Source organism: Mirounga angustirostris, unplaced genomic scaffold (assembly GCF_029215605.1).
Source record: "Mirounga angustirostris isolate CCGP_5_RB_7025 unplaced genomic scaffold, mMirAng1.0.hap1 SCAF_8, whole genome shotgun sequence".
NCBI lineage: Eukaryota > Metazoa > Chordata > Mammalia > Carnivora > Phocidae > Mirounga > Mirounga angustirostris.
The window spans coordinates 119371293-119394600 of record NW_026991716.1 but is presented as its reverse complement, the minus strand read 5'-3'; the positions used below and the strand labels follow the sequence as shown (position 1 = coordinate 119394600).

The 23308-nt window shown below is 39.8% G+C and overlaps 1 protein-coding gene across 4 annotated transcripts in view; it reads right to left on the bottom strand.

Annotated features, from left to right (window-relative positions):
* The window catches only part of ARFGEF3 (ARFGEF family member 3), a 174088-nt gene that overhangs the window by 115804 nt on the left and 34976 nt on the right, over positions 1-23308 (bottom strand). For all 4 annotated transcript variants that reach the window (XM_045865618.3, XM_045865620.3, XM_045865619.3 and 1 more), the window contains exons 3-4: positions 13293-13374; positions 9719-9850 (exon numbers count right to left, since the gene is read on the bottom strand). In XM_045865618.3, the coding sequence (XP_045721574.1) occupies positions 9719-9850; positions 13293-13374 (214 nt within the window). The remainder of the gene's footprint in view (positions 1-9718; positions 9851-13292; positions 13375-23308) is intronic.

The following is a 23308-nucleotide window of genomic DNA, read 5'->3' as shown; positions in this document are numbered from 1 at the left end:
GAGCCTCACAAATTTATCATTGGAGCCAACATTTCCTCCAAGTTTCCATCCCTAATTTCAGCTTCTCAACATCACCAATGAATATATGCAATTCCATGAAAATCATGTCAACCGCAACAAGTCTCTAATATGGTAAACAACCAACACTTCCCCCACCTCTCAAATTCCTAATTATACAACCATTAAAATGATACTTGAAGGAATAAAAATAGCCATGTGGGAAACATTTATAATCTAAAGTGAAAATAAAATCCTATATACACAATGAATATAACTGTGAACATATAAATAGATATGATTAGAAACAAATATACAAAAATCAGTCATGCTTATGGGATTTACAGTGAACTTTCTTCCATTTTGGAAAGCCTCTAGTGCTAAACTACTTGTGTTTCTTTAAATTATCCTTTAAAAATATTATAATTCTTTCATATTTGAGAATGTGAACTCACTATCTCTCTCTTAAATTGGCCCCTTAAAATCCACCATTCAGTCAGAAACTCTGGCTCCTCGTCCCGTAATCATCTTGGATTTTTCCTTCCCTGCCTACTTACCACCTACTCCACTGCCAGTCACCGTTGCCCCCGCTTCTCTCCCTGCAGATCAGCTCAGTGCAGGGGGGTGCACCTGTCTGCACAGCGTTGCACAGGACCCTTCCTATTACCACCAATATGATTCATGCCCTCAGGACTTCTCACTTAGGCTCTAACAATTAGCCAGTTCACGGGTGCCTCTGACTCGGTCCTGCTGACTGCAGACCATCCTGCAAAGCCCTTCCTTCTTCCCCGGCCCTTCGACATCTAACCCCCAGCTCTGGAAGTGTCCCTTTCCTGCTTCCTCTGACTGGGCCCTGGAGAATCTCCCTCAACCTCCCCTCCAGCCTCATGGCTCACCCACCTTCAGTAATCCCAGTGTAAGCCCATGCTTTCCCATCCGCGGGGCTTTTCTTCTCTACCAAGAATGCCCACCCTCCCAATATAATTGTCTGAATTCCATACACCTTTCAAACTCCAACTCAAACAGTATCCTCTCCTTGAAATGCTGATTTCCCAGCTCACTGTGGTTTCTCCTTCTGAATTTATCCAACTCCACTTCTGCGACAACATAGACAACTACCTTGAATTATGGTAAATGGGTACATCGTTATCTCTTTCCTATTAGATTACGAACACTTGCCTTTGGATGTATTGCTTTTAACCCTACAAAGTTTTATATATTGCTGGTAACAAAAATACATTCACTGAACAAACCAACGAGAATAAGTCTAAAAGAAAACAAATAAAAAAGTTCAATGAATTGTCTTCTTCTAGGTTAGTCTGTAACAAATTTATTTGACCTAATCTCACAGCTGACATTTTAAGAAGTAAATTTCATCAGTATGTCCCAGATAATACCTTTACTCCTTCCTTCTCTCTTTCCCTCTCAGACTCTCCTCAGAGTGGGCACCTCATCTCAGAGAGTCTCTGCTCATATATACATGAGGCTTTTGATAATTTTATAATCAATGCTTATACACATGACCAACCAAATTCCTCAAGATAGTATTTAAAGGACTAAAGCCAACTTGATTCTCCATATGTTAAACATTTAATAATTATAAAGTTCTTCTAGAATATCCAAATCATATGAATTCTGCCTAGTAGGATGGAACGGAAATTTGTTGGCATAAATGGTGGAATGTTTTCTGTAGACCATGGAATTATGGCTAATGGTTAGCACCCTAAGTTTATCTAGGTGGACAACTGATAAATCAGAATTTACAGAATTCTTCTTTTAAGCTACAATTCAATAGTAAATATGATGAAGCCCTTTTTTAGGAATCAAATATATGATGAAGTACACACCCTTCCATTACTACAGAAGAAAATTACCATTATACGCTGTATAGAGGGCAGGACCACAGAGGAAGAAAAGAGACAGCAAGAAGAAACTCTTAAAGCAAAGCTATTTCTTACGTTCTGGTTCATAATTTGAACGAGTTTAGAGGTATTCATTTTATTATTATGCTACACATATCCTTTTCTAATAACTGTAACAAAAATGAAAGCTTACACCAACCCCATGCTCTGTATCGTTGTAAGCACTTCTTTCATATTAACTCATTTAAGGCCCAACAACTCTAGGAGGTATGTATGCATCATCATTATTCACATTTTACAGATCAGAAAATTGAGGCACAGGTAAGTTAAATAACTCTCCCAAGGTCACCAGGCATTCTAGCTCCAGAAGCTGTGCCCTTACCACTCTGCTACCAGATATTTTGAAAAGAAGAAAAAGTAACAAGAAGTTTAAAAACAATAGAGTCTAGGGCGCCTGGGTGGCTCAGTTGGTTAAGCAACTGCCTTCGGCTCAGATCATGATCCTGGAGTCCCAGGATCGAGTCCCACATCAGGCTCCCCGCTCAGCAGGGGGTCTGCTTCTCCCTCTGACCCTCTTCCCTCTCGTGCTCTCTCTCTCATTCTCTCTCTCTCAAAAAAAAAAAAACAAAAAAAAAAAACAATAGAGTCTAATGATTGTTTCACAGAACAGTTACCCTATGCCATCCCCTACTCCCATAGACATACTTGGCCACTTCAAGGTTCCTCAGTGAGTTCTATCTACTGCAAGAGATTGCTCTTCTCTCATTAGGTTTCGTTATTTTTCAGAAGCCATATAATTCACATTGACCTTGCAGTTAACTTAAACACAAGTCTGAAAAGTTTTCTTCTCCACCTATCTAATATCACACATCCAGAGACCAGATCAATTCCTAGCCTTGTTACAAAGCCTTTCCAGAAAAATATAAATGGTTGAAAAAGTAACCCTGCTACCAACCACTGTGTAAGCCCAGCTCAGTAACTGGACCATTACAGCTTTAATTTACTTATAAAAAGAAGGATCTAATAATATATGAGGTTATTTCCATTCTAAAGTGTAAATCTGCGTTAATTCTTCTCATCCGTGAACTCACACAGATTATTATCTATCATCACAAGTTTAGTTCCTTTTGCTTGTTGCTTACCCTGGTGGTCCACTGAAACTTCTCCTCTCCATCAGTCAATAACTAAATCAACAAGCAATTAGTAAGCCATGTGCCAAATGCTCTGGTTGGCACTAAAGGGAAAAAAACAATACTAAAACATGTAATTAGTTTTCACTAACTAGTGAAATTTTCCAGTCATGCCTGGACCAATAGTTAAGGATTAACCATTTGGAGAGATTATAATGTGCACTTTCCCGAAAGGGTCCACTGCAGGTAGTCCCCTGGGCCTTAGCTAAAGTCCCAACTCTCTGAACCGAAGGCCACCCTCTGCCCCCGACAGAAGAAAGGTAGTGGAGGGGATGATGGTCAGCTGCCTCTTGCTGGGGGAAAATACACCAGATTGTGATGCCCATGTGACAAGTGATTGTGGAAGACTGCCAGTTATTGTTCAACATTATACCCTTTGTTTTCAAGAACGGAACTCTGGGCACATGGCTGCCCAAATAAAGACTATACTTCCCAGCCTTCCTTACAATGGAAAGTTGCCATACAGCTGAATTCTGGCCAATGGGATGTAAGCAGAAGTGTCCCCTCACTAGGTGGCTGGAATATGGCACCATCATGGACCACAGGATGGAGAAACAAAATTCCAGAAACAAGGATTTCAGATCACATAGTCCAGCCAATACTGACCTAAGTCTATGAAAAATGAAAATTAACTTCTGCCTTGTTTCAACTGAAATGAATTCTAACTAATATAAAAATCTTTTCTTCCCTTTCTCCAGCCTTATCCTCTTGTCTGATTCTTATGCTTTAGATATTATTTATCTTAATTTAAATTCAATTAGCCAACATGTAGTACATCATTAGTTTTAGATGTAGTGTTCAATAATTTATCAGTTGCTATACCACCCAGTGCTCATCACATCACCTTAGATGTTATTTAGAACATCCAAAGTAAACAGTGAAGACCTCTCCATTTATACTTGCTTAATAAAAATTATGAGGAAAATTTGTAAAACACTTAGCAAAATTGTTCTCAAATGTATTCAAATGGCATGGCACTTGGAAATCGTGACGCTTAAAAAAATAGATAATGTGAAAATATCTTCATCTCAAAAATAATGCATACTATTTAAAGGAAAATTGCATTTCTAGGTTTTTGATATTTGCTCCTTAATTCTTCATATATTTTTATTGTCTCTCTAAGGCAGTCATAGCAAAGGGTTAAGAAACATGGCAGAAAAACTTAGTAAGAATTTTATCAATGTGTATACAAAGTAGGAAAAGATGATCATCATTCAGTCTTAGCAGCAGGAAAATGGGTGGTTTAAGAACCATTTACTTAGCAGATCCACACATTTTAGACACTTCTCTTCATTAATTACAGAAATAATGTTTGCAAACAAGTCAGATCAATCTCTAACAATGATACATTAAAATTAAATATTTTTCATCAAACACTGGATTTTTCCTTAATACCAGAGACTGCTGCAGATCTTCTAAAGTGTCTCAGTAGCTTTAGACTAAGAAGGGATTTCTCCTTGTTACGAGAAGGCAAGGCAATTTATCCATTTCATTCTGAAGCTTCACTAATGATCATTCCTTGCATGAGGCACTCTGGAAGACCAAATGCCCAGAGTTATGAGCATCAAAACTAACCATCTGGGTAAATAGCCAATATGAGACTCCTCCATTAAGACATGACTCGGGGGTGGGGGGTGGATTTAGAAACAGTCCTTACATCTGGCCTGTTTCTTTCTCCCAGACCAAGGCACTGACTGCATTGTTCGTACATAATTTAAAAGCACTCTCTCCTTTTCACTGTAAGACCAGAGTTCTAACTGGCCACGCCGAAGCTTTGGTCTATCAGCTCTATAGCCATCAGCTCTTTTTCCATAGGTCACTCATCTTTGTATTTTCTGTAGGTGTTTGCTTGGCTTTTGTTGTAAAATATAAAAATACCTCAACATTAAATGACATTCTCTTTCCCTTCCCCTAACCTGATCTCAATCTCGATCCTTCTCTCTCTCACTGTCTCTCTCTCTCTCTCTCTCTCTCACACACACACACACACACACACACACACACACAGAGCCATTAGCTAATTTGGTGGGAAAGAGACTGATTCTTCCTTCAAATTTGAATCTAGGTCTTGAAACTATGAGAAAACTCACGGTCACGGAAGATGCCAAAAACACACAGGATTCTGAGCCACTTTTAGCTTTGCCCCTTATCAGCCTGTGACTTAACTTTTCTATTCAATTATCTTTTGAATAGTGATAGTAATGACTACCACCCACGTGCCTTTTAGAATAGACTCAGAAGGCAAGCAATCTAACTGCTGTTTAAGAGCATATGTTTGGCCTCCAGCTGAATTACAGTTCAAATATTGGCCCTGCCGTTTTACTAGATGTATGATCTGAGTATGAATGTAAAGTACTTACTAGAGCATCTGGTGCATGATAAATATTAAATTATTAGCCCCTGTTATTTCTCCTTTAAAAATTGTAAAGTATCCCACCAATATAATTTCTATTACCAAAAAATGCCCACAAAGTAAAACATCCAATAACAGAACATTCATCAAATGCTTTCTCAGTATCCAGTATCACATCCTTCCTTATCCACAAAGCCTGCTGCCCTCCTCAGATAGGATGCTCACATCTCTGACACACTTATGGAGGCAGAAGGCCAGCCACAATTCCCTTCAGTTTTAAAGACTCAGCCAGATGTATCAGGTAATAACTTCTCTAAAGGTCATCTATCAGGAAGGAGGAGAAAAAAAAAGTCCTAATTGCTCTAGTCAGAGATGTCATTAGTTATGTACCCGGCTCCTATGGAGTCTGCATGGCATTTACAGAAATGGCATCCACCACGGGAAAATGTTACCAAAGCAGACAAGTGTTTAACCTAAATATTAAGTAGCTCCCTGCTGTCTACTAATCCATTACTAAGATAATCTATCTTTAGAGGACGCTTCTTTCTGATTCCACAGTCCTGATACTTGATTCGCTCAAGCTATAAAATTTTTATTTGGATTCCATGGCCATTCCCATAAATCAAAATTACTTTTTCTCCCCCTCCTGTGAAATAGTAAAACCATGTAGAACAGATTTTAGACTAAGTGATCTAACCTCATTCCTATTTAATTTGTCAGGAGCGAGCATCATTGATTTTTTTTTTTTTCTTTAACCCTCCAGTTGAAAGTCCAGGGCCTTCTTTTGAAATGAGAACACTACTTTCAGAATCTTGAGTTTCATTATTAGTTAGTTTGTTTAATCTTACAGAAAGCTCTAAAAGAGGAAACCATATTAGTTTCTCTCCAGGAATTTAATACAACCACTACATACTCTTAAGAGTATGACAGTGTTCAATTTCTCGTGTTTATAATCACTACCAGATAGCAATATGTGAGTAAGATGCATGGCATAGCTTCTTAAAAAATAGCACCTGGGGTTTGTCATAAAAATGTGCTATGCTGTGGTTGAACAGACATAAATAAAAACTAAAGGTCTTATATTGCATGGTGAGGCTTTATCGCTCCTGAATACTGTACAGATATTTGAAAATGCCTACCATATCTCACTTTAAAAGATTTTCTAGTACCTATAAAATATTTATATAAAATGGACTTTTACAGGAGATGCCTAGATCATTTATCATGAGGATGAGTTACATAGAAGCATCGAGAATAAATATACCCTTCATTCGTAATGGGAATCTAGCCTTTCCTTGAGGGCTCATCCAATTCTCTTTTTGTTAAATATCATTTTGGGAGAACAAGTGGCAAAAACATCTTAATATGGTAATGATATCAGCAAAACAAGGATGTATTTGGGAGTTTTTAGTTGGCGCATTATAAGTATTACAGCATCCAAGAGAAAAGGGCACACACTTCTGAAGGTGACTAAAGTTACCACAGAAATTCTTCCTGCATAGAGAAATGGTATAAACATTATTATTATTTCCAAGCCAGAAATGCTCTAATTTGTATATGTCTTTATACCCAAATAATCTAAATGTCAGAAATAAGAAATGATCATGGAGCCCTCCCCTGTGGGCTCTCACAGTTGGACCACCAGCTCTGAAGTTCCCTTGATGCTAATAATAATAATATCACTCTAAGGTATAGTTAGTTATCTCGTCATTCATCTTTTAGCTGCTTGGCTAAAAATGTTTGTCTAAAATAAAAGTATACTATAAAAGAAATTAGTTGAAGGCTAGGTTTGTTGTGAACTGAAATATTTTCTCCCAATCCCAATGTTTAAATGGTTAAAAATAACAGCATAGGGCAAAGGCCCTTCTCTTTTTAAGCATTTTGGAAATCTAATTTTAAAGAATGGCAGGCCAAATTACTGTTTTCTTTTTTTCTGACAATGCCTGATTTCTTCCAGGACATTAATGACGAATACCAATGGCCTATCACAGGGTCATTAGAAAGTCCATTAAGATAGGCTTTCCAGGATTTCCAGTAGAGTTAACATGTGTTGACTCCTGTCCTCCGCAAGGCTAGCAGAAGGCACTGCTGGGCTCGAACTAGGAAGCCCGCTTAAGTCTTCAAAACAGGTGTTAACTGTTAAACATCCTGCTTCTCCGGGACTTTTAGAAGAATAGGTACTTTCTCCTTTTAATTTTTTTTTTTTTTTGAAAGTTCAACTATATAGGCTTTACTGTTGTAATTTGCTTTTTTTTTTTTACTGTTAAGTAGCAATTCACTCAACAAATTATTTTTTTTTCAATCCCCATCAAAATACCATCAACTTTTTTCAAAGAAATGTAACAAATAATCCTAAAATTTGTATGGAACCAGAAAAGACCCCAAATAGCCAGAGGAATGTTGAAAAAGAAAAGCAAAGCTGGCAGCATCACAATTCTGGACTTCAAGCTCTATTACAAAGCTGTCATCCCCTTTTAATTTTTAATACAAATTCCTGTATTCCACAAAAAGGTATATTCCTGGGAGAATTTCCGAATAATGTGAGTCTGTGAGGTGTGAGTCTCCGTGTGACACCACAGCTCACCCTCCAGGATATGGAGACGTAGTAATACCAGAACGACTCAACAAACTGGTTTTGGAAGCCACAGAAGTGGTTACGTGGCAGCTGGCCTTGTCTCTCTCTCAACGGTGGCACTGAGGAAGTGGAGAAGTAAAATAAGCTCTAAAAGGGATTACTCTTAGGTTCCTCTGAATGCACAGTTGCCAAACGTATGTCAGAGGACAAGGCAAAACTGTGCATTACAGAATCGAAGAGAGTTAAAGATGAATGAGATCTTCAAGATCAGCTGGCTCGGGGACTCTCAATGTTTACTTTAAGAATATTGCTAGGGGCGCCTGGGTGGCTCAGACGGTTAAGCATGTGCTTTCGGCTCAGGTCATGATCCTGGGGTTCTGGGATCGAGCCCCGAGTTGGGCTCCCTCCTCAGCAGGGAGTCTGCTTCTCCCTCTGCCTCTGCCCTTCCCCCCACTCATGCTCTTTCTCACTTTCTCAAATAAAGAATCTTTCAAAAAAATACAGAATATTCCTAGACGCACCCACTGAGAGTATGACTCAGCAGCAGCAGGTAAGAAGTAGTAGGCATATGTTAACACTTCCAAAGCACTTGCCTTATGCCAGATATCGTGCTAAGTTCTTTACAAATACCACTTATTTAATCCTTGCAACAATCCTGTTGGGTAGGTGCTATTTCCCCATTTTACAGATGAGGAGACCAAGGCACAGAGTGGTTAAGGAATCTGCCTGAGGCCATCCAACTAGAAAGTGAATCAGCTGGCTTTAGAGTCTCAGCTTGTCGTCGTCACTGCACTGAAATTACCTACCAACTATGGGCTATGGTGAGGCCCAGGGCATTAAGAAAACATCATGACTGAAATCAGCTTTTCTGAATGGAGAAACCGAAAACCAGAGGAATGAAGTCCCTTATCCAAGACAAAAATCCTTCGGTGCATTTCCAGGAAGAAATCAACCATTATAGGACACCAACTGTTCTTAAATAGTTCTCTATACTTATTCCTCCAGGGAGAAAATGACTAGATGGCATTATTAAAAGCCAGCCCAATGGTTCCAGCTGGGCTGCTCTGCTGTTCTGGGGCAGAGATTTCCATCCTCTTGGCTCAATTCACTGTTCATTCACAGGATAGGACACATTCCAGAGTCAGCATAAAGGGCTCCCAATCATGGTGATCCTCAAAGGGAGAGCAAAGGGAAAGGGGAGGGAGAGATGCCATCCCCCAAAGTGGTAACTGAAATGTGGGAGATAAGGTTCCCATAATTTGAGGATAGACAAGAAAGATGTGATTCTGATGTGGTTCCCAAGGATGGTCTTCCTGACCCTAAACTGACTATTTCTAAAGCCTTAGTACATGTGAAAACATTAGGTCATTGCTTTGTTTTAACATAAACAGGCAGCAGAATGACCATATCTACCCTAAGCTGGACCTACTCACGTGCATTCTCTCAAAGTGTGATAAATACATTACCTAACAACATTGGATATGCAGGATCAGGCCAAAAATCATACAGATTTACTGAAATTCTATCTTTTTACTTAGTTGTCATTTCTATTCAACAATCCAGGTAATCCTGGGGGACCATACGCAAGAATAACCATGCATTCCAAATGAAGGGGGAGCTAGCAGGACCACGATGCAGAGGCACTTCCAAGATAACAAGGAGGGGCTGGGGGTGGGGGTGGGGGTGGGGGTCAGTCTGCTCCTATCCCAGTGACGCAAACTGGCAGCCACGTCAAACCAACCTTCATCACTTCCACCTGCAGGTCTTCATTGAGGGAAGGCGTCACTTTCACAGCGTTCAGGATCTGATTGAGCAGCTGCTTCTCATCAGAGTCTGTTTCCATGGATACAAACCTCTCTTCTGACAGAAGCTTCTGTAAAAAGGCACAAGGCAATGATCACAGATAGGCTTTCCCCTGCTGCCTTAGTCTGTTGTACCTTTAGTACGTACTGATGATAATTTTTCATACTCAGGAGCCATGGAGGTGGAGGCCATTCGGAAAGAACTCATGTTATGTGGCAACAAACAAGGAAAAACGCATCAAACCTTTCGCAAACAGTGTGGGCAAAGGCTTTTTGCTGCTATTAGATAATTCATTCTAAATAACATGGCGACCATACAGGTTGTGTGGTGGGAGGGGATGGAGGATGACTGTGCTCAGGGGAATCTAGCACATTACCAAAGCCACATTCACACATACCCTCTCCGAACGTAGCTTTGTCACAGGAAAGGAGAAGGTCTTGTAGACAACAAGTTCGTTTTTCAGATATTTACCTTTTTACTTCCTAACATGAACTGTCATTTACCCAAGAAGTATTCATGAACTCACAAGTCTTAATGCACTTTTCATTAGAAAATGAACCCCACAAAAACCAGAATGAGAAGATGTTCACTTTCATGAGGTCTCTCAGGAGATATTACACCTCACAGTTCTTTTCTGTGAGGGGACAACTCTCATTTTTCATAAAATTCTGTCTTAGATTAGACCAAAACCCTCCCTAGAACTCCTCCTCCTTCATCTTTTCCTGGAGCCACAAGGACTAAGCTAAAATATCAGAAGTCAGCTGTGAAGTCCACCTAAGTCTTTTCTTCTCCTTGGGCATCTTCAAATGTTCCTGGTGTGAGATGGCTTCACAGATCCTCTCCTGCTTAAAATGTGGCCTCCAGAGTGAATGTCACACTTTAAGGGGTGGTCTGACATTAAAGAATAATGCAACCAAGAGCGCTCCCTAAGGTACACTCTGAACTTTGGGTGATTAAGACAGGTCATTATAGGGGCGCCTGGGTGGCTCAGTCGTTAAGCGTCTGCCTTCGGCTTAGGTCATGATCCCAGGGTCCTGGGATCGAGCCCCGCATCAGGCTCCCTGCTCGGCAGGGGGGGGTCTGCTTCTCCCTCTCCCACTCCCCCTGCTTGTGTTCCCTCTCTCGCTGTGTCTCTCTCTGTCATATATGTATAAAAAAAAAGATAGGTCATTATAGGTTGATCCTTGGTAAAAAATGTACCATTCTGGTGAGTGCTAATGGGGAGGCTAGCCATGGGTGGGCGTAGGGGACATAACGGGAAATTTCCATACCTTCTTCTCAATTTTATTGTAAATCTAAAACCGCTCTTAAAAAAGAAAAGTCTTGGGGCGCCTGGGTGGCTCAGTTGTTGAGCAACTGCTTTCGGCTCAGGTCATGGTCCCAGAGTCCTGGGATCGAGCCCCGCGTCGGGCTCCCTGCTCCGCGGGAGGCCTGCTTCTCCCTCTCCCACTCCCCTTGCTTGTGTTCCCTCTCTCGCTGTGTCTCTCTCTGTCAAATAAATAAATAAAATCTTTAAAAATAAAAAATAAATAAAAAAAAAGAAAAAAGAAAAAAGAAAAAAGAAAAGTCTTAACAATGTTTAAGATGGCAGAAGGGAAAGACAAAAAGAAATGGGGTCTTTGGTGGCACCACTGAGCTGGCACACCAAACCTAGAACTGCCTGCCTCTAGAACTCTAGTCATGTGAGATAATTAAATGTGTTTATTGCCTAAAACCAAAAGCTAAAAAACAGCAATGCATAACTTCAATTATATTCTCAGATCAAATGAGCTTAGTTGTAAGTCACAGTACATTCTATGCTGACTCACCCTGAAATCACTAATTCTCATTCACAAGGGCTGCAATTAAGCTATTCTTCCCATCCTGTCCATTTTTGAGACCTTCGTGTAAGATTTTATATTTATCCCTGTTAAATCTGTCCTCGTCCCCTTCAGCATAGAGTTGCAGTTGTGAAGAAATTTTGGAATTCTGAACTCTCTACAAAGAGAGTGTAAGGACTCCCTCTCTTAGTGGAATGTCACTGCAGATCCAGAAAAGAAGTATTTCAAACCTTCTTAGGACTCCCTGACATTTTGTCCACATCCTCTCAAAAGAGATTTTTTTTTTCACAATCACGCAGTGCATGCTGGGCACCCTAGAGTTAAGTTTATATACAAACTTGTTTTGACTTGAAGTGGTTAGGACCGGAAAGCCCTACAATAATGTGAAAGTTCAGAGGAAGTAACAGGGTGGTCAGAGGAAGACTCACGGTCCACCAAGTCACTGGAGTTAACACGATAAAGCAAGCCACTGAAAGCATGGTTCTGTAAGCTTAGAGCATTTGGGAGTTAAAAATGTAAATGGGGGGCGCCTGGGTGGCTCAGTCAGTTAAAACGGCTGACTCTTGATTTCGGCTCAGGTCATGATCTCAGGGCCCTGGGATTAAGTCCTGCATTGGGCTCCATGCTCAGCGGGGAGTCTGCTCAAGATTCTCTTTCTCCCTCTCTCCTCCCTCTCCCCCCACTCTTGTGCACTCTCTCTCCCTAAAATAAATAAATAAATCTTAAAAAAAATAAATGGAAATCTGTACAATACTAGAGAAAAGGGAACATACATAGCAGGTCAAAAAAACTCCCATTCACAGTCATGGTTAGCCCAATCACCTTGGAGAAAGCAAAGAGTTTTTAATAACACTGACAATGTTTAAAATGGTCTAATGCTAATGCATATTAAAACATACATCATCTAATTTAGATCCACTGGAGAAAGAAGAGCCATAGTCTTCTCACTCTTTCATATGTATGAGAAAGCCACTTAAAGGATGAAGTAGTACACGCTAATGTGAAAAGACATCTGACAAATGCCACCAATCCATGGCCATCCTGAATAAACCCCACAGGCTTGTCACTTAGAAACTAAGCCACTTAAAAGTCAATATATTATATAGTCATCACCTTTGCACTGTTGGAATTAGACCTATTCTATATGGTGTAAAATACAAATGAACAAATGCTCAGAGAAGAAAGTGTTCAAGCAATCTCACTTTTCTGATTGGGCCAATTTTTTTTTCCTCCCATTCCTGCTCTGGAAACAAAACACATGAATTCATTCACCCGCCTAGCTGTAAAATAGAAAACAAGACAAAATCCTTCCAGTTTACTATTAATTCTCCTACACAGAACCAAAGATGTTGGATGTATACAAGATTTTGATTGGTACAGAACTTGAGGTGTCTCTCTAGGGATCTTTTGCCCTCCTAAACTTGGACATTCCTCCAAATACTTAATTTCTGTGTGAGCTTAGCTGGGAATCAGTGTCAGATGACAAACGGTCAACAAGCTAATGCTATGCCCAGAGAAATGCTGGTAAATATAAGAAAATTCTGTTGTCCTCTATGGTTATCACCTAGTTCAATCAAATTGTGGTCCAGGTCTTTAAACAGCTAGTATTTAAAAATGTTAAGTATTTGCTCTTTCAATGCCAAAGTAGCCCGTCAATTTCTGTCACCTGGTTGCGCCCAGTGAGAGCCATACCTGTATTCCTGCCAAGGCATGTTGGGCCAGTTTCACATTCTTGGATTCCAGAGCCAACTGGAGAGGAAGCAAGCATTTCTCCCTGGCAAACACATAAATAAGGACAACATATGAGCTCAGCAAAGCTGACAGTCAAGTGATACAAGCCTTATGCACACCCACTCCCAAATGCTATGACACACATACATAAAAACTATAACCGGTAATAAAACTGCACATGGACTTAAAAAAAACACAGCAAAAAAAATCTGTGCTGAAATGATAGTGTATCAGCACTTGCCTTGGCCCCAGGAAGAGCCAACATAAGGACCCTCAACCAATTGTTTTGATGCACAAATTATTACATGTGGCGGGGCTCTCACCAGTCCATGCACGCACGTGCCTTGCTCTTTCCTAAATATAATTGCTGTACCCAGTACATCTGGGGTGAGCTACTCTAGAAAGCACCATTTATATAGATTTCAATGCCTTGTTCATACCCCTCTCTCACCTACAAAGGGAATGCATCACCACCACTACTCTGCCTCATCAATAGAAATCGAAATTGTATTAACTTGTCAGTTTCTCTCCAATTCAAAATGTTCAACAATCATTTATAATTTTTAAATTTGTTTTTTAGTCTCCATCAGGTAGAGCTGAGTTTTGTGATGGGTTCCTAATAAACATGTTTCCAAGACAGAAATATAAATATCAGCAGCTTTGACGAATGAGAAGTACGTGGTACCATGGGAGAGGTGAAAAAGAAATATGTGGGGAGGTACCTGGATATTGTAAAGCTTAAAAAAATAACTGGGCACTAAAATATGTTAGGAATAAACCAAAAGAGCTATAAAAAAAATCATCTTTCTGTTAGAACATTCACTCTAAATAATTAAACAATACCCAAGAATTTTAATCAACCTATTATTTCCCCACGGAGCTACACTGGCACAACAAATGGAATGTTACTTAATTTTACCAGGTTCCCGCCGCCCGCCGCCCCCCCCCCCCCTTAAACCACAGCAACCTCATTTTTATCTGTTTTATATTTTCAGCATAAACTGAAAGATTCATGGAGTATGAAAGCTACAGGGTGAGACTACAGGACTTCGTCTTTGGAGAAATAAGGGTCACTGTTGTAGAACACAATGAAACAGAAAGTTAATTATAGCTCTCATTCCTTCCTATCCACCCTGCAGCTCTGCTGCTTTTCTTTGGATCCCCCATAGCAGCTCCATGACAGATGAAGCAAGAGTCACAGACCCTCCCTCATGCTGGCCACAAAGACAGAACAAAGACAGACTCCATCAGAGAGAACATTAGCCTTCCCAGGCCTTCTCACCCCTCCCCTCACCAACCCAATGCCACAGTGGCCATTTTTACGTGACAATCGATGAACACTGCAGCCATTTTTCATTAGACACATCCTGCGACAGATGGATAAATCATGCAACTGTGCTCCTTCCAGCTGGGGGGCTGAAATTTTGTCACCATATCCTTATTGGCAGCTTAACTACCATTACAAGGCAAACACGGCTATGCAGTCAATTAAAGCAGGAGTAGCTGATTGTTGCCAAGTTGTTTTTTTTTTTTCTTTTGTTTTAATCAGAACCAGTTTCTAAGCCGGAAAAATTAACTGGAAGGGTGAATGTTGAGCAGTAGAAATAACAGGCAGATGGAGTATTAACAGAAGAACCATAGAAGCTCATCTGTAAACGCTTGAAGCTATCAAATTTCCATCAGGATTCATTCATTGGGAAAGAACTTTCAGCTCACATTTGGAGTCAGATGGGCCAGTGAAGGCGCAATACCAATGAGCAAGTATGGAGGCCCCAAACCCTCGCGGTCTTACAGCCTGAAGAAGGAAAGTCTCTGCTAAATGGCCCTGGGCTGAAAATGCACAGATAGCACACATTACCCACCAAGGGCACCAAACAAGAGCGGAGGCCACATTCAGCAGCCACAAGGATACTCTGGAAATGCTGAACCTCCCGACCCTTGGGAAGCAGTATTATGTTTGCATATAAACAACTGCAGACTCATATCGCCCTGCTGTCTTCAGAAACAGTCCTTGAAATCCTCATTCCATTTTCTCATCTACTTCCACATTCGCACAATTTGTACTGCAGACCTCAGCCAAGTTGTGGACAAATGCCAGGGCCACCAGGTTGCACCAGGATTCTAGGGGACATCACTGAACAGCCTGCTCCCTGTGCTAGTCATGGTCACCGGACAGGACTGAAACATGTAAGTGGTTCAGCTAAATGTGGGCTGAATTGAAAGGTATCAGTGATTAGTGGAAAGAACATGGGCTATGGAACCACATAGACCCGGATTCAAACCCTTACTATAAATTGTATGATCTCAGTCAAGATACTTAACTTTGTTGGGTCTTACTTCCCAATCCATAAAAAGGGCATCTGATGACCAAACCGGCAGGGTTGCAGGAAGGAGTACAAATAATATATCAGGGGTTGGCAAACTTTTTCCATAGAGAGGCAGGTAATAAATATTTTAGGTTTTCTGTCCATGTAGTCTCTGTCCTAAGTACTCAACTCTGCCATAGCTCAAGAGCAGTTATAGACAATACATAAATCAATAAGCATGGCTATGTCCCAATAGAACTTTATTTACAACAACAGGCAATAAGCCAGATTTGGCCTACAGGCTATAGTGTGCCCAGTCCTGATATAGACAAGGGCAGCACAGATCATGATTTCCTGCACAGGATAATAAGATCTAACCTTGTCACATAGTATGTAGAAAGATTTTGTACGGGACATGGAGCTAATTGTCCTGGGAGGGTTTTGACAAAACCAGGCTCTCTCCTAGAGGGCGGTCTTACAGAACCAAGATCTGTCTTAGAAAAATAAGTGTTTTGAGGAAGCTGACAGAAATTTCATCTAAGCCAAGGCACTCCATCATTCCAACCATCTATTCAACCAACATTTGAGCACCAGTAAGACACCATCACGGATGCTCAGAAAAATCTGGCCCCAAACGCAACTGAACAGATACTTGCTTTCATTTCATTCAAGGAAAGAAAGAAAAAAATACAATTAGCACTTATTTCTCTGTTTAGTGTACCTGTCACTTCAACCTTAAAATAGGCATTTTTACCCTGTTTCACATTTGAGAAACTGTAGGTTCAGAGAGGTTCTGTAGCCCGCCCAAGGCCACACAGCTAAAATCTACTGAAGACAATCCAAATGGAAATCCATCTGACCCCAAGACCAAGTTCCTTCCAACACCCTTTGGTCTCAAAATATCAAAGCAAAATTAGGATAGATCTGTTTCTTAACCTTTTCTGGATCATGAACATAAAATATCTGGCACACGACCCTCTTCCTAGGGAAGTGCAGAAATCATTTCAGGGGACTCATGACCCCCCAAATGCCAACTTCATATGGATCCCAAGTTAAAAGCCCCTGACCTCAAGGGAAAGGACCTTGTCCAACATGGTGGAAATTTTGATGGGTCAGAGAAGAGGTACATGTTCCCTGACTGGGCTTAAGTTCCAGAAGGATAGACTTTGAAGTGATGTTACGCTGAGCCCTGGGGCAGAGAGGGAGCTCTGTGTGTGTGTGTGTGTGTGTGTGTGTGTGTGATGACTCTTCAGGATCCAAGGTCTCTTCTCCCCTCAGACCCAGCGGTGCCCTAGATTAGCATCACAAGCCCCAGCTCCTGACTTCAACAGGAAATGAACACATGGGAAATGAAAGAAGCTCATAGGCACAACTGATTTCATCGCTTGCTCTGTGGTATCATAAAAACTCTGCTGCCTTACTTTTTTTTTCTTTTTAAGAGATTTTAATGAAAGAGAATAACAGGCCTGCTAATTGGGTCTCAGGATGACATTTATAATGAAGTTGCAAGGTGGCACACACCAGTCCCCTTTGCACATAACATATTAGAATAAATCATCTTTTGATCTCTCTAGATGCTGCCTCATTGGGAAAAGGGCATACCAGATAACAATTTTCAGTTACATTAAGTGATTGTTTTTTATGCACAGGCATGTGCAAGTTCCCTCTTGCTTAATTAAATAAGGGCAGTGGCCTCAGGTTTCATGTCCTGACATGCGATTATTTCTTAAAGAAGAAGAATCGGCAGTATTGAATATGCATGAGGAGGACATCATCCCGTGACACTGTGTCTGGTTGTGTCAAGGAGACTAAATCTGTTTCCTTTACTGGGTTGCAAGACCAACTTTACCGGGCTGGAAGATAGCAATGAACACAGGGAAATGAAAATCGGTGAATGGGGAAAAGTCAGGATTTACCAAAAACTAGCTTTCAATACCAACTTCAATATGAACTTCAAGTAAAACCAAATCAATTCCTGAATGTTGGGCTGATTACTCTTTGATGAACCACACGGGAAAGCACACAGAGACTCTAGATCTGTAAGGTCTGCCGACACTCTCCAATTCTAGGATTCTCGGATCTGAGCCATTTATTCAATAACGGTCTGAAATGCTTCATATAATAACCATGGCTCTGGCTGAAAATCAGAGGCATCTATGTGCAAACGTCCATGATCACATGTTCAGCTCTCCTATTTTATTTAATTACAACTTTTGAAAGTAGAGATTGAATTGTCGACAGGACAAAGAAATATTAGATTACTTGTCCAAAGTCCCATGTTTGTAAATGAAACAGCTGTGATTTAAACTTGGACCATCTTCAAAACCCATAGCCTAGGCCTCCACAATGCCTTCACCAACAGACAGCTCCCCACCAACTGTGGCAGACACATGGCTTTAAAAAACAGCAGTTCAAATGTCTCCCAGGTTAAAAGACTAGGGACAGGCATCAAACAAGTCATGTAAATCATCTTATTTTGAGTGACCACTGATGAAGCAATGCATTATACTGACAGTGGGTATGTAGTTATGAAAAGGTATAGACAGTTTGGATGAATGGGAAAATGTGGCTTTAAAAACCAGTTGCTGAGTTTAGGTTACAGCCATCTACTTTTCCTAGTAGCCACAGACCTTCCTAATTTGAGTTCAGGAGGTTTTTCACCGCTTCCCCTCCCCCCTTGTGTGACACTTGGGACTTTATTATTTGTGTTTATGAAGACAGGCTGTAAACAGTTTGTATCAACCCTGATGAATTTTCATTGACTAAGCTTCGCCAGAGCCAATTCTACTGAACCAACTGGAATTGAAATGGTCCCTTAATTGACCTTCTCTGTGGTGTTAAAAAGGTTTCCACTGTATTATGATTTTTATTTCTACTTTCACAAAATTATTTTTATCAGTACCAATCCTTTTATATTTCATAACAAAGATAAGATTCACCTTCCAGGAACTTTTTTAGGCTCTACGAATGCAACTATGAACAACATAAAATTCCTTCTCTCCTGCAGGCTTTCAAGATTTCCTAGCAAGCCTACTGCAACTGTTAAGTTGAGCACATGAAATTGCCATTTTTGCAGGTTGGAAAGGGTTGAATATCAGCAATTTTATATGATTTAATCTATTTTTAAAATCCCAAATAATATGGTTATGTTCATATTTTCTCTCAAAATATATATTTTCACTATCATTTTATTATAAAAGATTTACATGTACCTAAAAACATTCAAATAGTACAGAGGGATAGATAGCAATGAAAGTCAAGTAGGGTACTCTCCGAGAGAGTGAGCTGAATATTGACAATGGGTGTTTTCAGACAGTGGCATGGGGGAATCTTTTGTTTTTTATACTTTCTATTTGTATCAATTTTTATATAATAACTCCAGAATATACTTGCATAGTCTGAACAAAATATTTTTTAAAGCCATAAAGCCACTGGCTCCTTATCAAAATAACCATCATTTTGTTTCCTTCTGTTCAGCCCAAAAAGGTGAGTGCCTTTGCTTATATACAGACAAAATATTAAATATGGAATTTCCTCCCATTTCTTACTGGTACTCACATTGACAGTCCATGTATTCTTATTTTATTTTATTTTTTTGAGAGAGAGCACACACACACACACACACACACACAGGGGTGGCTGGCAGTGGGCAGGGTGGGGGAGAGGAGGGAGGTTGGCAGAGGGAGAGGGAGAGAGAGAATCTTCAGCAGGCTCCATGCCCAGCATGGAGCCCAGTGCAGGGCTTGATCTCATGACCCTGAGATCATGACCTGAACCAAATTCAAGAGTTGGACGTTTAACTGACTAAGCCACCCAGGTGCCCCATTATAGTCCATGTATTCTTTATCTTTATAGCAATTATACCTGCTGTCCTCTTGTCCATAAAGAAAGCCTCCATTTACATGATGGGCCACACTATGCTAATTGATTTGTTTTTGTAATGAAAGGACAGCTCAGGCAATTAAGTAGGCTTATCAATCATCTGAAAACTTGTAAATACAATCTGGATTTTTTTAAATTTAATTTAAAAAATTTTTTTTATTATGTTCAGTTAGGCAACATAGACTACATCATTAGTTTTTGATGTAGTGTTCAATGATCCATTAGTTGCATATAACACCTAGTGCTCATTACAACACGTGCTCTCCCTTCTGTAACCCTCAGTTTGGAGTCCAGAGTTTCTCATGGTTCATCTCCCTCTCTGATTTCTTCCCATTTAGTTTTCCCTCCCTTCCCCTCTGGTCCTCCGTGCTACTCCTTATGTTCCACATATGAGTGAAATCATATGATAATTGTCTTTCTCTGCTTGACTTATTTCACTTAGCATAATCCCCTCCAGTTCCATCCATGTTGATGCAAATGGTTAGGTATTCATCTTCTCTGATGGCTGAGTAATATTCTATTCCTGCTACGAACACTGGGGTGCATGTGCCCCTTCTTTTCACTACATCTGTATCTCTGGGGTAAATACCTAGCAGGGCAATTGCTGGGTCGTATTCCATTTACAATAGCACCAAAAACTGTAAGATACCTAGGAATGAACCTAACCAAAGAGGTAAAGGATCTATACTCTACAAACTACAGAACACTTATGAAAGAAATTGAGGAAGACACAAAGAGATTGAAAAACTTTCCAAGCTCATGGATCGGAAGAATAAACTTTGTTAAAATGTCTTTGCTGCCCAGAGCAATCTACACTTTCAATGCCTTCCCTATCAAAATACCATTGGCATCTTTCACAGAGCTGGAACAAACAATCCTAAAATTTGTATGGAACCAGAAAAGACCTCAAATCACCAGGGGAATGTTGAAAAAGAAAACCAAAGCTGGGGACATCATGATGCCTGACTTCAAGCTATATTACTATCTGGATTTTACCTTTGCTATCTGATAGGTCTAATGGCGCCTACTCTATAGTAGATGGGTGTATGTATGGAGGTAGGTTAAATTTGTTCAAACTAGAATTTACCTTGAAAATCATATTTTTCTAACATATAAGAGACAAGTTTATTTTCTTCACATTTCTTTTTTTTTTTTTTTTTAATAAAAGGAGGCAATTCAACTCTGGAAAACACAATGGAGGTTCCTCAAAAAGTTGAAAATAGAGCTACCCTATGACCCAGCAATTGCACTACTGGGTATTTACCCCAAAGATACAAATGTAGTGATCCGAAGGAGTACATGTACCCCAATGTTTATAGCAGCAATGTCCACAATAGCCAAACGATGGAAAGAGCCAAGATGTTCATCAACAGATGAATGGATAAAGAAGATGTGGTATATATATATATATATATCATGGAATATTATGCAGCCATCAAAAAAACCCCCGGAATCTTGCCATTTGCAACGACGTGGATGGAACTAGAGGGTATTATGCTAAGCGAAATAAGTCAGAGGACGACATGTATCACATGATCTCACAGATATGAGGAATTCTTAATCTCAGGAAACAAATTGAAGGTTGCTGGAGTGGCAGGGGTGAGAGGGATGGGTGGCTGGGTGATAGACACTGGGGAGGGCATGTGCTGTGGTGAGTGCTGTGAATTGTGTAAGACTGATGAATCACAGACCTGTACCTCTGAAACAAATAATACATTATATGTAAAAAAAAAAAAAAAAAAAGAAGAAGATACTAGGAAGGGAAAAATGAAGGGGGGGGAATCGGAGGGGGAGGTGAAAAATGAGAGACTATGGACTCTGAGAAACAAACTGAGGGTTCTAGAGGGGAGGGGGGTGGGGGGATGGGTTAGCCTGGTGATGGGTATTAAAGATGTCATGTATTGAATGGAGCACTGGGTGTTACACGCAAACAATGAATCATGGAACACTACATAAACAACTAATGATGGACTATATGGTGATTAACATAATAAAATAAAATAAAAAAGAAGAAAGTAACATAAACACAAAAAATATCTTGTTACATTCTTGTGATGGGACAATGGTAAACCCATTTACCTTTTTCATTTCAAAGTTTTCATCTAATATTCTTACAGTTTTTAAAAAATACAGAACATTAAATATCAAGAAAACAGTTCATAAAGGTGAGTGCATTTTTATTCATTCTGAAAAGACCTTTTTCCAGTTTTACTGAGACTTAATGACCTATAATATATTAGTTTTAGGTGTACAACCTAATGATTTGATATATGTGTATACTGCAAAATGATTGCCACAATAAGTTTAGTTAACATCTAACACCTCACATAGTTACATTTTTTGTCTTGTGATGAGAACTTTGAAGAGGACTCTCTTAGCAACTTTCAAATATACAACAGTGTTGTTAACTGTAGTCACCATGCTGTACATGACATCTCAGACCTTATTTATCCTTGGAAAAAAATTAAAGACACATCATGGCTTGATATTTTCCCTATAATCTGGGTTTATCAATATTAATACTTCTGCCATAAGATATACATTCTGTATAATTAAGTAGAAAAACACTGAAGTTTTTTTTTTTTTTAATTTCTGAGAAAAAGAGACATGAAGTCCACACTAATCATAAGGGAGGCTGCTCTGGAATTTATAACTATTGAGCATTTATTATGTTCAGGGCATTACAGAGGGAAAAGCAGCCATCATTCCTGTCCAAGATAGGGGCAAATGTCAATTCACCTTCTGATCATCAAAAAGAAGGAAAATACCTGAGAAGTGTTAGCATCAGGGCTATTAAGGTCAGCAGAGCCTATAAAGATGAGCGAGTCCAATGAAAAGATCAAAGCAAGTGGCCTTCTCCTTCCATCGGACACAAATGCTGTACTGGACACAACATACTGGCTTGTTCCTTTGGCTTGAGTGTTCTGTCACTGTCAACCAGATGATCCCTAATTGACACATGGGAGAGGAGCCACGCAAGTATAGAAACGCCATTTATTAAAGCCTTCAGTGTGCCAGGCATCACTTTAAGAGCTTAGACACATGATCTACACTTTAAGTTTCATGCCAGCCCAATTAAGAGGGACAAAAAGTATGGGCATTTATCGATGAGGGACAAGAGGATAAGTGAGGAAAACTCAGTCCTGGAAAAGAGGTTGAACAGCAATGGGAGCCATGAACCCAAGCTCCTCCACAGCAGATGACCTTAACCGCTACCATTTGTCGCTCTCAAACCCTGTTCCAAGACTGGGTTAAGCATTTTACATCCAGTAAGCCTGTGAAGGACCTTTTGTGAAAAACAAACAAACAAACAAACAGCCCAGCATCCTTTCTTCCTGTCCATTGTCAATCCAACCTTACATTTCCTCACATTATCTCCCACATCAACCATTTACTCACTGACTTGTATATTTTTCCACTGTGAAACACTGTAAACTCTTTCTCACCTCCATCAACACGCTTAGCAATTCCTCATATAACCTTTCTTGTGGCACCACGTAAAGGTTTATTCTTTAAGACTTCCATAAAAAATAATTTGTCAATAGCTATCAAGAGCTTACAAACGTGAATATGTTTCGCCGAGGATTTTCTACTCCATGAAACCTTTCTAAAGAAATCATTATACACGTAGCAAAGATTTAGATGCAAAGACTTTTTACTGTCATTTTATTTATTTATAATGTAAATAAGGTTAAAGAAATCATGGCACATTTATAGAAGGGAATAATAGACAATAATTAAAAGTATTCTGGAAAGTTTTCATTGACACAGGAAAGTGCTTTGAAATCT